The sequence below is a fragment of the Tachysurus vachellii genome, chromosome 2 (genome assembly GCF_030014155.1).
Source record: "Tachysurus vachellii isolate PV-2020 chromosome 2, HZAU_Pvac_v1, whole genome shotgun sequence".
Classification (NCBI taxonomy): domain Eukaryota; kingdom Metazoa; phylum Chordata; class Actinopteri; order Siluriformes; family Bagridae; genus Tachysurus; species Tachysurus vachellii.
In genome coordinates this window covers 9,450,536-9,463,070 of record NC_083461.1, presented here as the reverse complement: position 1 = coordinate 9,463,070, position 12,535 = coordinate 9,450,536, and the positions used below count along the sequence as shown (strand labels likewise).

General features: G+C 38.8%; 2 protein-coding genes across 4 annotated transcripts in view; both read right to left on the bottom strand.

Moving 5' to 3' along the window:
* Window positions 1-6,255, bottom strand: part of usp54b (ubiquitin specific peptidase 54b) — a 120,007-nt gene extending 113,752 nt beyond the window's left edge. For all 3 annotated transcript variants that reach the window (XM_060895898.1, XM_060895906.1, XM_060895889.1), the window contains exon 1: window positions 6,063-6,255. The gene's annotated coding sequence lies outside the window, so the exon portion shown is untranslated. The remainder of the gene's footprint in view (window positions 1-6,062) is intronic.
* A 1,391-nt stretch (window positions 6,256-7,646) lies between these two features.
* myoz1b (myozenin 1b) lies at window positions 7,647-12,009 on the bottom strand. Its single transcript, XM_060889877.1, has 5 exons — window positions 11,922-12,009; window positions 8,800-8,963; window positions 8,507-8,588; window positions 8,000-8,174; window positions 7,647-7,881 (listed from the first exon to the last, which is right to left on the bottom strand). The coding sequence occupies exons 1-5, from the start codon at window positions 12,007-12,009 to the stop codon at window positions 7,647-7,649; spliced, it is 744 nt and encodes a 247-aa protein (XP_060745860.1).
* Between the last annotated feature and the right edge of the window lie 526 nt (window positions 12,010-12,535).

The following is a 12,535-nucleotide window of genomic DNA, read 5'->3' as shown; positions in this document are numbered from 1 at the left end:
TGTTTCTAAAATGCTTATTTGTCGCTATTATTTATTTTGCTAAGACACATTGTTCTGTGGCAACTTTAACAGGCAGAGATTTACATGGAACTCTATGGTCAGGGGCAGAAATGTGTTAAAAATGAGACAGAATATTAATATTATGTAACGACGCCTTATTCTCAGCCTTGCCTTCTGTTTTCTACCTCAGCCAAGTGAACAGCTTTTTTTCACATTAAAAAAAAAGGGGCACACATTTGAGATCACTCTGCTGTTTTTATCCTGGGAGCACAAACAAACTACCTAAACACTTTTTAAGAACATTTCAAATGTTTCAGCTTAAGCAGCTTTCAAAGAAGGAGAAAGTGAAAAATATATAAAGGTGTGCTCCATTTTCCCAAACTGGAAAGGTTCATTTGTTAAAGACGCAAAGCTGCTTAGATTCAAAAGATCTTATATGAGTAAAAACCATACAGAAAGACTATGACAAGACTATGACTCTCCATTCACACAAACACCTCTGAATTTCACTTTCACTCATACTCTGAGAAAATCTATAATCACACAAGTCAATACAAAAATAAATCATTTCTTTCATCTCGGAAGTAAACGCTTGAACGATGACCCAAGAAATGGGCTTAAAAAGCTCTACTGTATCTTTTTTATTTGATCAGAAGCTCCAACCTGCACCACACGTACAGACGATTAGACAGCTCTGTGTGAGGGCCTCATTTCATTTTGCTCATGCCTCTAACAGCAACTCATTGGAATGGGTAGCGACGTTTTGCTGATGACCTCCCCATGGCCCACTACTGAATTCATAAAAGCATACAGAGCTCTTAATGGGTCTCAACAGCACTTGCCATGCATTGACACCAGCCGCCGAGTCCAATGTGGGTCAACAATAGACATGCGGTCACAATAAACAAAATGTTCCTATTAATCAGCCCACAATCTATTAACCAAGGCAGGGGTCAAACTGAGTTTTTTAATGTTGATGGAATAAAAAGATTCATGCGATATAGAGATGTTAGGCGTTACGTTTCTTTGAGATGAACTCCTTCTGCAAATTAAAATGAATCAATTTTTTGTAGTGAGTTGGTTGGCCAATGAGAGTGTGTGTGCCCTGCGATGGGTTGGCACTCTGTCCAGGGTGTATCCTGCCTTGATGCCCGATGACGCCTGAGATAGGCACAGGCTCCCCGTGACCCGAGGTAGTTCGGATAAGCGGTAGAAGATGAATGAATGAATGAATGAGTTGGTTGGCCAACAGCTTCAGTGCTGATTGGCATAGAATTTATACATCTCTGGAAATGGACTAGATAGACAGTCAGTTATGGTTTTGATGATGGTGGTAGAAAATGCTGTCTAAATTTAGGCTTAATCTGTATTGTTTTCAGCCCTACTGCCCCTTCTGCAGGGACAAACGTACAATGCATAGAATAATCCTTTATTCTGAGTTGAGTTGAGTTGAGTTGAGTTGAGTTGAGTTGAGTTGAGTTGAGTTGGTGGTCTTAGATTGTACAATGGAAAATTCTCGGTATAACTGCTGATACAACAGTCGTCTTAAAATCTACCAATAAGACAGCATATGATTACACAATACTCACAGGACAGGTATAGACATATAGAGTAGTGGCAATGGGAAAACATAAACAAAAGACAGTTTTTTTGTGACAGCAAACAGAATGTCTCGAACGTCTCAGCACAGTTATACCATGATAGGACACGAAGGGAATAGGAAAAAATAGAGGAGAATTCTCCTCTTCCAGATTCCAGCTGCGTGGCTAATTAAGACACAAATGCTCTTTTCACACAGTTTATTTATTATTTAATAAAGTGAAACTATTTTTATGATATCTGGTTGAAGAGCTACAAACCTGTGCTACATCAGTGCGCACACAGTATTGCAGAACATAATAACTATTTTCATCGTTTTCATCTGACAGAAAGAAGACGTTATCACAAGGTCTGTTACAGAATTCCCACCTGGGAACATTCATCTTGTACAATAGGATAAGAAATAATCATAAAAGAAGCAAAATCGCATAGTGTCAAAAAAGAGCTTAACACGAAATCTCCCACAGATTTCCAATGAGATTGAGATCTGGTGAGTGTGAAGGTCACAGCATATGATTACTCATCCTGTTCATTAAACCATTCAGTCAGCCCTGTGGTTGTGGGTGAGGTCATCCTGGTTGGTACAACTCCTATACTAACAGGATAACAGTGATCAGTCAGAATAACTTTGTATTGATTTGCACTGATGCTTCGTACAAAAGGGACAAGTTGATCCAAACCATGCCAGCAAACTCAATAAATGTCCTACAGCATAAAAGAGCCAGTCTTAAGTAGCCAGTATCTGGAAAATGAAGACAAGCACCAGCTACTGTATGTGCAACTCAGAAACTTCAAACAGAGCTTGCTTTATAGCCCAAAGCCTGCTCATCCTCCAAGTTTATGTGCACTGTTAAGGCTCTGGGTTTTTGATCGGAAGGTTGGGGTTTAAACCCTTAATGATATCTAAACCTCTCTGTGAGGAGGTGCTGTACAGTATCATGGCTGACACTGCACTCTGACCCCAACTTCGTAAACTGGGATACGCGATGAAGAGAATCTCATTGTGCTCTAATGTAAATGTGACAAATAACGGCTGCATCTTTTATAGAATGTGAAAGACTATAACTAAATAAACTAGCTGTTGCAGCAATACACAAAATGGCAGTAACCAGTCAGTGAGATGCAATCCATAGCGCCAAATGTACTCCTTCATGCAGCTCTGGTTGCTATAGTTTATACAGTAGATCCTTCTAAAGTAGGGTTTGAACAGCCAGCTCGACTGATCCAATCATAAGCAGGTCGACTAAATGATTGTAACTGAGGCTTGCATCATGTTGTGTGTGGTCTCACCAGATGATGCACTGCATCCACAAGTGCTTTTTGCAAATATAGCAAGATATTACATTGATGCACATGTGGCAAGCATGTGCAATACTTTATCTGTTTTAGCTTGTGCAATAATGTACCTGAAACTGATAACTTTGTCAGGGAACACCAACACAACTCACACCAAAATGACTCTACTGTACCTGCCCAAGGCAAATGTGGGCACAGGTAATTTATTCCTAGTGCTGAAAATGGGGAAGTCAGGCCAGCACAGGGGCCCCAATCATTATGAGCAGCACAAAACTATGGACCATCCATGGTGTGTTTTCAAGTCACTGCAACACTTTTCCATGTTCAATTTTCTGGTTGTCCCATGTGCCTTGAGTAATGCTTCAAGCCAATAACAGGTGTCTGAATGACCCATAGTCAACCTGTGGAACAGGCAAATAACCATATCCCCAAAATCTAAAGAGTACTGAAGACCATGGCCATGAAGAGAAGAGGCTGGTGGCAGGACAACAGCTAATATAGTGGGAGACCTAAATGATTTGGTAGGAAGCTTATCTTGCACGCACTGGTGGCCAGATGACCCTCAGGTGACCTTGTCACTGAACCAAGGTTTTCTGCCCAAAGTCATATAACCCAATTTTGTAAATCAGTCATCTGACTTTGCAGCGTTCCATGAAGGTGAACTGCAAAGCGTTCCTTGTCATGCCCAATATGCACCCTATGGTACTATTTAAACCAGACGGCAGCCATCCAGTCCTCAGACCATCTGTTCAACTGTCAATGAAAGAAAGAAATAGTGGCTCCCTTGTCTAAGCAGAAAGTAATCCAGGGTTCACAGAACCACAGTTTAGAGTTAAACTCTCAGAGCTACTCATGCCATAGATGTAATGTAAGCATTATTCTGAAGGATAATTTCTGAAATTTAACTACAGTATATGGTCAGTAGATTACTAAATACTGTCGCTGGTCCTCTGAGATAAAATTGTGATGTTAGCTGGCAAGTTGTGTGGTGGAAAACCTTATGATATGACTGATGATGACTCCAAGAGTGAAAAACAAACACAAATCAAATTTAGACAACAAATAGATTTAGAACTTTTGTAACTTTCTTTCTGGGCAGATGGTAACATTTTGTCCCCATTTTGACGCTATACCAAGGCTAGAAATTTTTCGTTGGAAGACTTTCATTTACATTTACAGCATTTAGCAGACACCCTTATCCAGAGCAACGTACATTTTTTTATCTCATTTTTATACAACTGAGCAATTGAGGGTTAGGGGCCTTGCTCAGGGGCCCAGCAGTAGCAGCTTGGTGGACATAGGACTCGAACTCACAACCTTCTGATTGTTAGCCCAACACATTAACCACTAGGCTGATTCTTTAACCACCCTTTCTGATTATTTCAGTCTACACCGTTAGTACCATAAACATTTAGCAACATCCTATTCTACATCTCAAACATCACAAACAAAGAAATCCATACAACCTGCCCTTAATGACAATAAAAGGATACGAGTTACGAGGACATGAATACTGACAAATCCAAGGCTACTTCAATTCCTTCATTATCTTCTGTAAAAACTTTATCTCAGTCAGTTTCAGGGTGGATCTGGACCTTTCCTGGAAACACTCGACACCCATGGGCTCACTGAATGGGTCCAGTTAGTCCGGTGAAAACCCAATGTGTACAAAATGAGAAAATGCAGAACCTTTTAATATACTGTATCCTGAACTCAGGTTCAAACCAGGAACCCCAGGTATGTTAGGGTTCTGTGCAATCTGTTGCTTCACTATGGTGCCTTAATGCCGTACATACAAGTTTATCTTAATAACAATGGCATATAATCATAATATTCACCCCAAATATATGTCGTAGTATCTGTATTAATGTTTAGTTGATGGCTTTTTTTTTTGCTATTATATCTTGATAAATAGTTGAAAGTTTTTTTTTACTAATAAACTAAATTGGGTTACTAAAAATTTAAAAATGTTTTTTTCCAGTATTCCAATCACAATACTACTACTACTACCACTACTACTACTACTAATAATAATAATAATAATAATAATACTTACTGCAAACCAGCATTAGCTACTACAGGGTGTCTGGCAAGTCAGGAACCACTGGAAATATGTTAAGCTAATGTCTCGATCTGAATACGTTGAGCAAAATCCATAAAAACACGACAGGGCAGCTGAAAAATTGTGCCAAGCACATGGGCGAACATGCAGAACATATGAAGAAGATGTAAATAATAAATGTAAAAGCAAGTCATTTTACTCTCCTTGGTTCCTGACTGAACAGCCTGTAGTTTATCTAGTGTTCAGCTACATACGTGTATGAGTCAGTATAGTATAAGCTTCCTTAACACTTGCTTAATAAATAGCAGATATACTGTTTTTCATAAAAATTCAAGGATGTAGCATTACTAACTGTAATTTGTTTTATACCAAAGAAATGAAGGAAGAAAGAAAGAAAGAAAGAAAGAAAGAAAGAACTTTTCTGTACGGTTGAATGTCCGAGAACTAACTTTGTTCCTGTCCTGGTTAGAGAGTTAGATGGGTGACAGCAGGAACATGTGCAGGATGATGGTTAATGCGTCATTATGTCAAATGACATAAGCAGCATTAAGGTCATTCTGAATATGACAAACCCAGGGGGAAAAACGACAAGGCAACCGACAAAGGGATCTATCAGTATCAACAAGTACTTGACCTCAACCTATGACAAACTGTGAAGAGAAACACACCAAGTCGTGAGTTGACAGATGTTCGTGCTATAACACATCTGTGCGTGTTATAAAGTAAAGAATCTGTAGTCTTTCCAGATGAAGCAGCTCGGTACTCATGATGCTGAGCGTGACAGTGCATTTGTGAAGTGCAGTGTTTGCTGTTTGGATAGATTGTGTTGTTACCTGCAATAAAATCTAAACAATACCCAAAAAGAGGAGGTGGTGTTGATGATGGTGGTGGTAAAGAAATGGCTGGCTTTGTTTGCAGTACACATCCTACTGCTACAATGTACATCATCCTCAAACGAGCCATTTGAACTGAACGCACATGTGTCACACGCACATCCCCAAGCCAGCACATCTGGATGCCTACGTTTAAGTTTCACTTCCAAACCTTCACACGCGTCACACGCGACTCCGATTTATCCCGCAAGTTGTAAAGTGTGTTCACTCACCTTGTGCCTCCGTCCAGACGCGGTCTTGTGTCCTATCCGAGCAGAAACCTGTAGGCGAAAAAAAAAATCTCAACCCGCAAAAAAATTCCGAAACATCCCGCAGCGCCATCCAGCGCCATCCAGCGCGCGTAAAAACGCGTCGTGTTCTCGCGATAATGCTTTTTCTCCTTCCCCTATTGTGTTGTCTAGTGTGTCACACTAGTAAGCAAGCCGGATCCACTATGTTGCATACTATATAGGCATTTTATTTAGTGCGGTAGTGTGGTGTGGTGATGTGGTGTGCAGGTTTGGGATGGAGCTCACTGAGCTGACGCCATCGCATGAACCTCTTTCTGCCATCTAGCGGCCTGAGAGTGAACTGCACGTCAGGGTATGACGTCATTCACCTTTTCTTTGCCTTGGCTTTTGTAGTAAGGGTTATTGTGCTTTTTTGACGTGTTCTTATAGAAACCTTTATTCTTTTTTTAAGTGCAAGATGACTCATTTGAACTGATTCAAGAAATGATTTGTTCAAACAAAGGTTCAACCTTTGTTAAATAATTATCCCTTGCATCCCAGACATAAGATCTGTTTAAATCTGTTATTATAATGTCAGTATGCCTTTTTGCATTTTATATACTGATTATTATACATAAAAAATATTGAAACTACTCCATCTATATGCTTTAGTTACTATAGCTGATAACGTCTCCATCCTTAAATCGTACAGAAACAATAAATGTGACAGTTTTTTAATTATCATCCTCATTAAGAGGTCATTGAGAGGTCTTTTCATCTTTGTGTGTGTGTGTGTGTGTGTGTGTGTGTGTGTGTGTGTGTGTCTTGCTGGGGATTTTTGTCTCATTCCAATGAATTGGAAACAATTCAAAAGACAACTACAATAAAAAAAACAATCAAATAAATAAATAGGGCCAAAAGGTTTCATTATGGTTCTGGAGGTTAATGTTAATGTATTAATTAGCTGTTAATAACTGTGTCAGTAAGGTCCACTCACGGATAGTATAGTGTGTGTGTGTGTGTGTGTGTGTGTGTGTGTGTGTGTGTGTGTGTGTGTGTGTCTGTGTCTGTGTGAGTTATAATGATACGCCACAGGCTCCCAGCCCTGTTCCTACAGTACCCGCTGTCCTCCACAATTTAGTGTTTTCCTTGCTCTAACACACATGATTAAACTAACTGGCTAATTAACAGCATCCCTGGCCTGAATTAGTTTTGCTAGAACAGAAAAAACATTAAAATGTGCAGAACCATAGTGGACTAGGGGTTTTAGCTATGTAAAAGAACTGAATGCCTTTTATTAGTGTATTGAAAGATCATGTACAGTAATGAATACAAGGTTTCTAGCATGTTTTTGTTCAGATTATTAGACAAACTCATATTATGAGGTGGCTTCACTTGGTTATGTACTGTATGGTACATCACTGTATTTACATTTTACATTACCATACAAGTAATGTTGAAATGTAGTGGATTTTTTTTCATTGCTGCCAATACCCAAGAGTTTTGGCAAATATCTTCAACACTACAACAACGATAGACGTTGAACTGAGATAGATTCAGGCTGCATGAATCAGCATAATATGGTTCTCAGAGGTCTTCTGTCTCTCCATCAGAGGGGATAGGTTCCAGGGACAGGGGAATGTAGCTGGCCTCCTCGCTGCACACCCAGCCAATTGGAGTACGGTTAAATGATGGTCGAGAGTCGATGACACACTGGAACACAGGAAGTGGCTCTGGCTCTTCAGAGGTGGGCTTGATATCAGGGATCTCGAAGGTCAGAAGGTGAGAAGCCTTGTCAAATCCTCCAAAAGGCAGTGCTGTTCTGTAGGATGAGGTGCAAAAACTAGGTCACATTTAATTGAAATTAGAAACCAAGCCACTGCTGTGGATCATGTTTTGTATGATCCTTCATCCTCCTGTTCTACATTCAGAGTATTTACCTATTGAAACTCTTGTATTGGGGCAGGTCTTTGTGAACATGAGGCCCTGGCATTTGTGGCTTCATCGTGGCTTTGAGCTCATCGTCGTCTTTCATAGCATGTTCCCATGGTGAGACATACGTTTTAACATTCTCACTGATCTTCTTCTCCTTCTCAGTCTCAGGTTCTACTACATCTGTTAGAAATAATAGGTGAAAGCCTCAAGTAACACATTGAGGCATTTATCAAAAATATACAGTAGAACATACCAGTTATTATCTTACATTTAAACTGTCATCATTTTAATAGTAATAATTTAAGGGGTTGTAATTGGTGCAGTGGTTAAAATTCTGGGATAATTTGCAGAAGGTCATAGGTTCAGGCAGCCACAGTTGGGCCCTCCAGCATGGGCCAAAACCTTCTCTGCAGCATCATGACTAACCCCGGCTTCCCAACATGCTGGTATATGTGAAAAAAAAACTATCTATGCTGTATTGTGACAAATAAACGTTTCGTCTTGTTGTTTACCATTAGGTGGATCTGGTTTAGGAAGGGTCTGGGGTGGGGTCTTTTCACAGATTACAGGAGGTTCCAGGACCTGGAGATTTTGCTGGAAAATTGTCAGAAACAAAAAGTTTTAATGAAGATTAGAATAATTATAAAAGTCTACATGAAAGGCAAGGTAACCCATTTAACGTACAAAATTCAAACACTATTATGTATTTTATACTCTGGATGTCTAGTTACATTCTTTATTTTACAGAACACACTGTACATTCAATCCTTTCCCAAAGGGTGTCCGTTCTCTTGAGGAGGCTTACCAGATTCTCAGCACTGATGATGAACTTATCCACTCTCTGCTGCCTCATTCTGAACATCTTAGAGCCTTTGCCTTTCATAAGAGTCAGTTCCTCCAGCATCACTTCTTTAGGCGTCTTAATCTTAGTCCCAAGGTCAAACTCGGTGGCATCTGTTTCCTCTTCCTCTGAGAATGTTTAAAAAAGGGAATCAATAATGTCATCCATCAAAAAAAAAAAATTTTACCGTGTTTTTGCTTCAACTTTCTTTTGAAGCAGAAAATAAATCAGTTCTATTGAGACTTCTAGCTTGCAGAGCAACCTGTTTGGTGAATAGCTGCTGAATCTGACCACAGCCTAGACCGCACATGTCCAGCAGTGTGTGTAAGAAAGTACAGATATTCACAAAAGCTTATAAAGCATAGAAGCGCTTCAAGTGAAAGATATATTTCTTTTTATTTCACAATAAAAGGATCTGATCCGTTTTACAGGACCAAAAGGTGCACTACTGTGTCATTAAGCAGCGCTATTTATGCAGTCTCCGGTGTGAAATCAGCTATAAACCCTGGAATCATGCCATAGCTGATGCCAAAGAGAAGGATGCTGTGCTGAGAGTGCATAAAATACAACGTTAAATGTGATTTAGCTGTGCTAGCTCTCACCAGAGAGCATACTATATACTGCTTTGTAAATTTTACAAAAAAAAAAAAAAAAATGTTAAAGTGGAATAGCAACTATTTTAGAAGCAATGCCAGGACAAATAAAAATGTGTTTCACAAGCTTATGGTAGGTGTCTTTAGCTTTAGGCTATGTCACTTTAAAACAGAACTACTGCTATAAAAACCCACTATATAAACCCTCAGATGGCTTCTTGTCTGAAGCTGCCTAGGCCCCTGACATAGCACTACTGTAGTTTGGACTTATACTGATTTTTTTTTTTATTACTATCTGTATTGTTATAGTGACCACATTACTCAGTGCAGGTTTAACAGCAGTGCTGACTGTGGATCTGGATTTGGATTAGCTCCAGTGTCAGTTAAACAAGTGCTAAATATGTAAATTATCTGACTATTTAAACATGATACACACTTGGATTTGAGGTGTTTAACAACAATAGATGATCAGTTTATATACCCTGATATTCCTTTGGAGTCTTTTTCCTTAGCTCTAGATAAAAGAATTCAGCTAATTATGGCCAGCTACAAATTAAAACACAGGCTAAGTCAAGCCGGTAGATGGAAAGTGTCTGAATTACTGCTACTTTTGCTACATCAAGGAAAGCTTTTTAGAGAAAACAACAGTAGTGATGCAATACATTGTAATTTGATTAAATCTTGGCATCTGATTGCTTGTCAGATCAAGCTCAACTTTTTAACAGGGTGGGTTGCTAAGTTTCCAGACAAATGAGACTGCTAGTTAGCTAGCTACTAGCTAGTGATGTGAAATGCTCCTAGTAACTGCACTGTACTTCAGTAAAAATAGTTAAAATTGCAAAAATGAAATGTAGTAAATAAAAATTCCAAAGAAATAATAATAATATGTTCATTAGCTGTGCACAGAAAGTGCATCTGAGGCTTTAGGAACATTCTTTATTTCACATTAACATTCTATGTACATTAGATTAGATTACATTAGATTCAACTTTATTGTTATTACACATGTACAAGTACAAGGCAACAAAATGCAGTTTAGGTCCAACCAGAGTGCAATAGCAGCAAGTGCAGGATATACAGTGTTTACAACAGTTAAATAAGATAAATAAAGTGGTAATATGGAAGTAATTTACATGTGTGTGTGTACTATGAACATAATATACATATTTACTATGTAAAGTAAAGTAACTTTTGGTCCCTGTACGTTTTCTTTCCAAAATAGACCAGTGCTGGTAGTATTACTGGTTGATATGTTTTCAAGCACCATATACAGGGTCTACTGAGTGTGTACAGTGTGTAAGTGTAAAAAGAGGAGGAGAGACAGAGGGAAGGTGTAGGGTTTAAAGAGCAGAGGCAATGTGAGAGAAAATGTGCTAGAAATCCTAGAACACCTGTTCATTTCCACCCCTATGTCAGTGGCACTAATTTGTCAGCTAAATTAGAAGGGTGTGAAAGGAGAGTTGTGTGTGCTGACACTGTGGGGGCCATGTTGTCCTGTAAACAGGACAATAAGTCATTATGAGTGCTGAGTCCAGCTGATGAAGTGGGAACATCCGATAGAATTAATCAGCCTCCAGACACTCAACCTCTCACAGAGAAATGCTCATTAGAGGGCAAGAGTGGAACATCACCATCCATGTCTAGCTCTAATATATTCACACACACGCACACACACCCACACACACACACACACACACACACACACACATACACACACGCACACACACACACACACAAACACACACACATACACACACACACACACACACACACACACACACACACACACACACACACACACACACACACACACACACACATACATTCATTTTATATCTTGATTAAAATACCTGGAGGTCAAAGCTCATGTTAGTCCACCTCCTCATTGTTTTCATTCAGTCCACACTCCCATTATTACTCCTTTCCAATTTTTCTTAATACAGTATGACGTTTCTGTAATTGAATTACTTATAGATTTTTTGATTATTAAGGAAGAAAATCAGCATTATTTTGGAACATTGTTTTTAAAGGAGACACATACTGTAGTAGGGCTGAATGATTATTTCAGCCCCCTATTCTGTATGTGGCACTTATTATGCTGCAAAATGACAGACCATATGCTTACATTTGCAGAGGTTTTATATCCAGAAAATAAGCTTTGCTCTGGACAGGAAATGATAAAAAAAAAAAAAAAGGTGCCTGATTTGCTGCAAATAAATACACAGGGGAAATAAAAGAACAACAGCAACAGAAAGATTTCACACCTCGTAACAATTCATGTAACAAATACAAAAAGTTAAGAAAGACATTTAAAATAAATGTGTCAAGACCTTTTCATAAGACTTCATTTGTATAGGGTTAAACAATTTCTGACCATATGGCCATTTTTATTCACATTTTTCATTCACACACACCTTTGCTGTTATTTTTCTGTATAGGTGCATAATATTAATGCATTGATAACAAAAAAAAATACAGATATGGCATACTGACCAATTTGTGTGATGTTGGAGAGGTCCGTAATGATTTTAAAGGGTTTTTTCTTTGTGTTGGGAGGAGCTGGAGTTCCTGAGAGGGGCATTTCTACAGCCTGTAATGGAAAGAGCAGAAACTGTCAGGTTTTATTATAGTGTTGGTGCTATTGCTGATTTCACTGACATTGCTGTCATCAGTGATGGCAGTTACACAATTTATTCATTATACATATTGATCTCTACATATACTGAAGATAGATAAATATGTATACATGACAAACCTAACATGACAGCATTAAAGACAGACTTAGTGTTAATTTGGTGGCTTAACACCTTTAACATCGGTTTTAAAATAATTGTGTGAACTCACAGGGTGTGAAAGACTGAAAGTAATTTAGGCCAGCTTGTAACTTAGTCATCACCAGATATTTTTGGCTGTAGTTAAGCAGCAGGTATGATTACTGATAGAGCGAAAAAGCAGCATTTTCAAGCAGCAAGTTTTCTTCATTTTTGACTTTTTTCTCATGTCTGAGTTTGTACTGAAGTATGGTATAGTGTGATCTATAAACTCTTTCAGTACAGTATGTAAAGAGGAAGGCTGAGGAAACATATAAGCTGGTCTCTTGTTGCGGT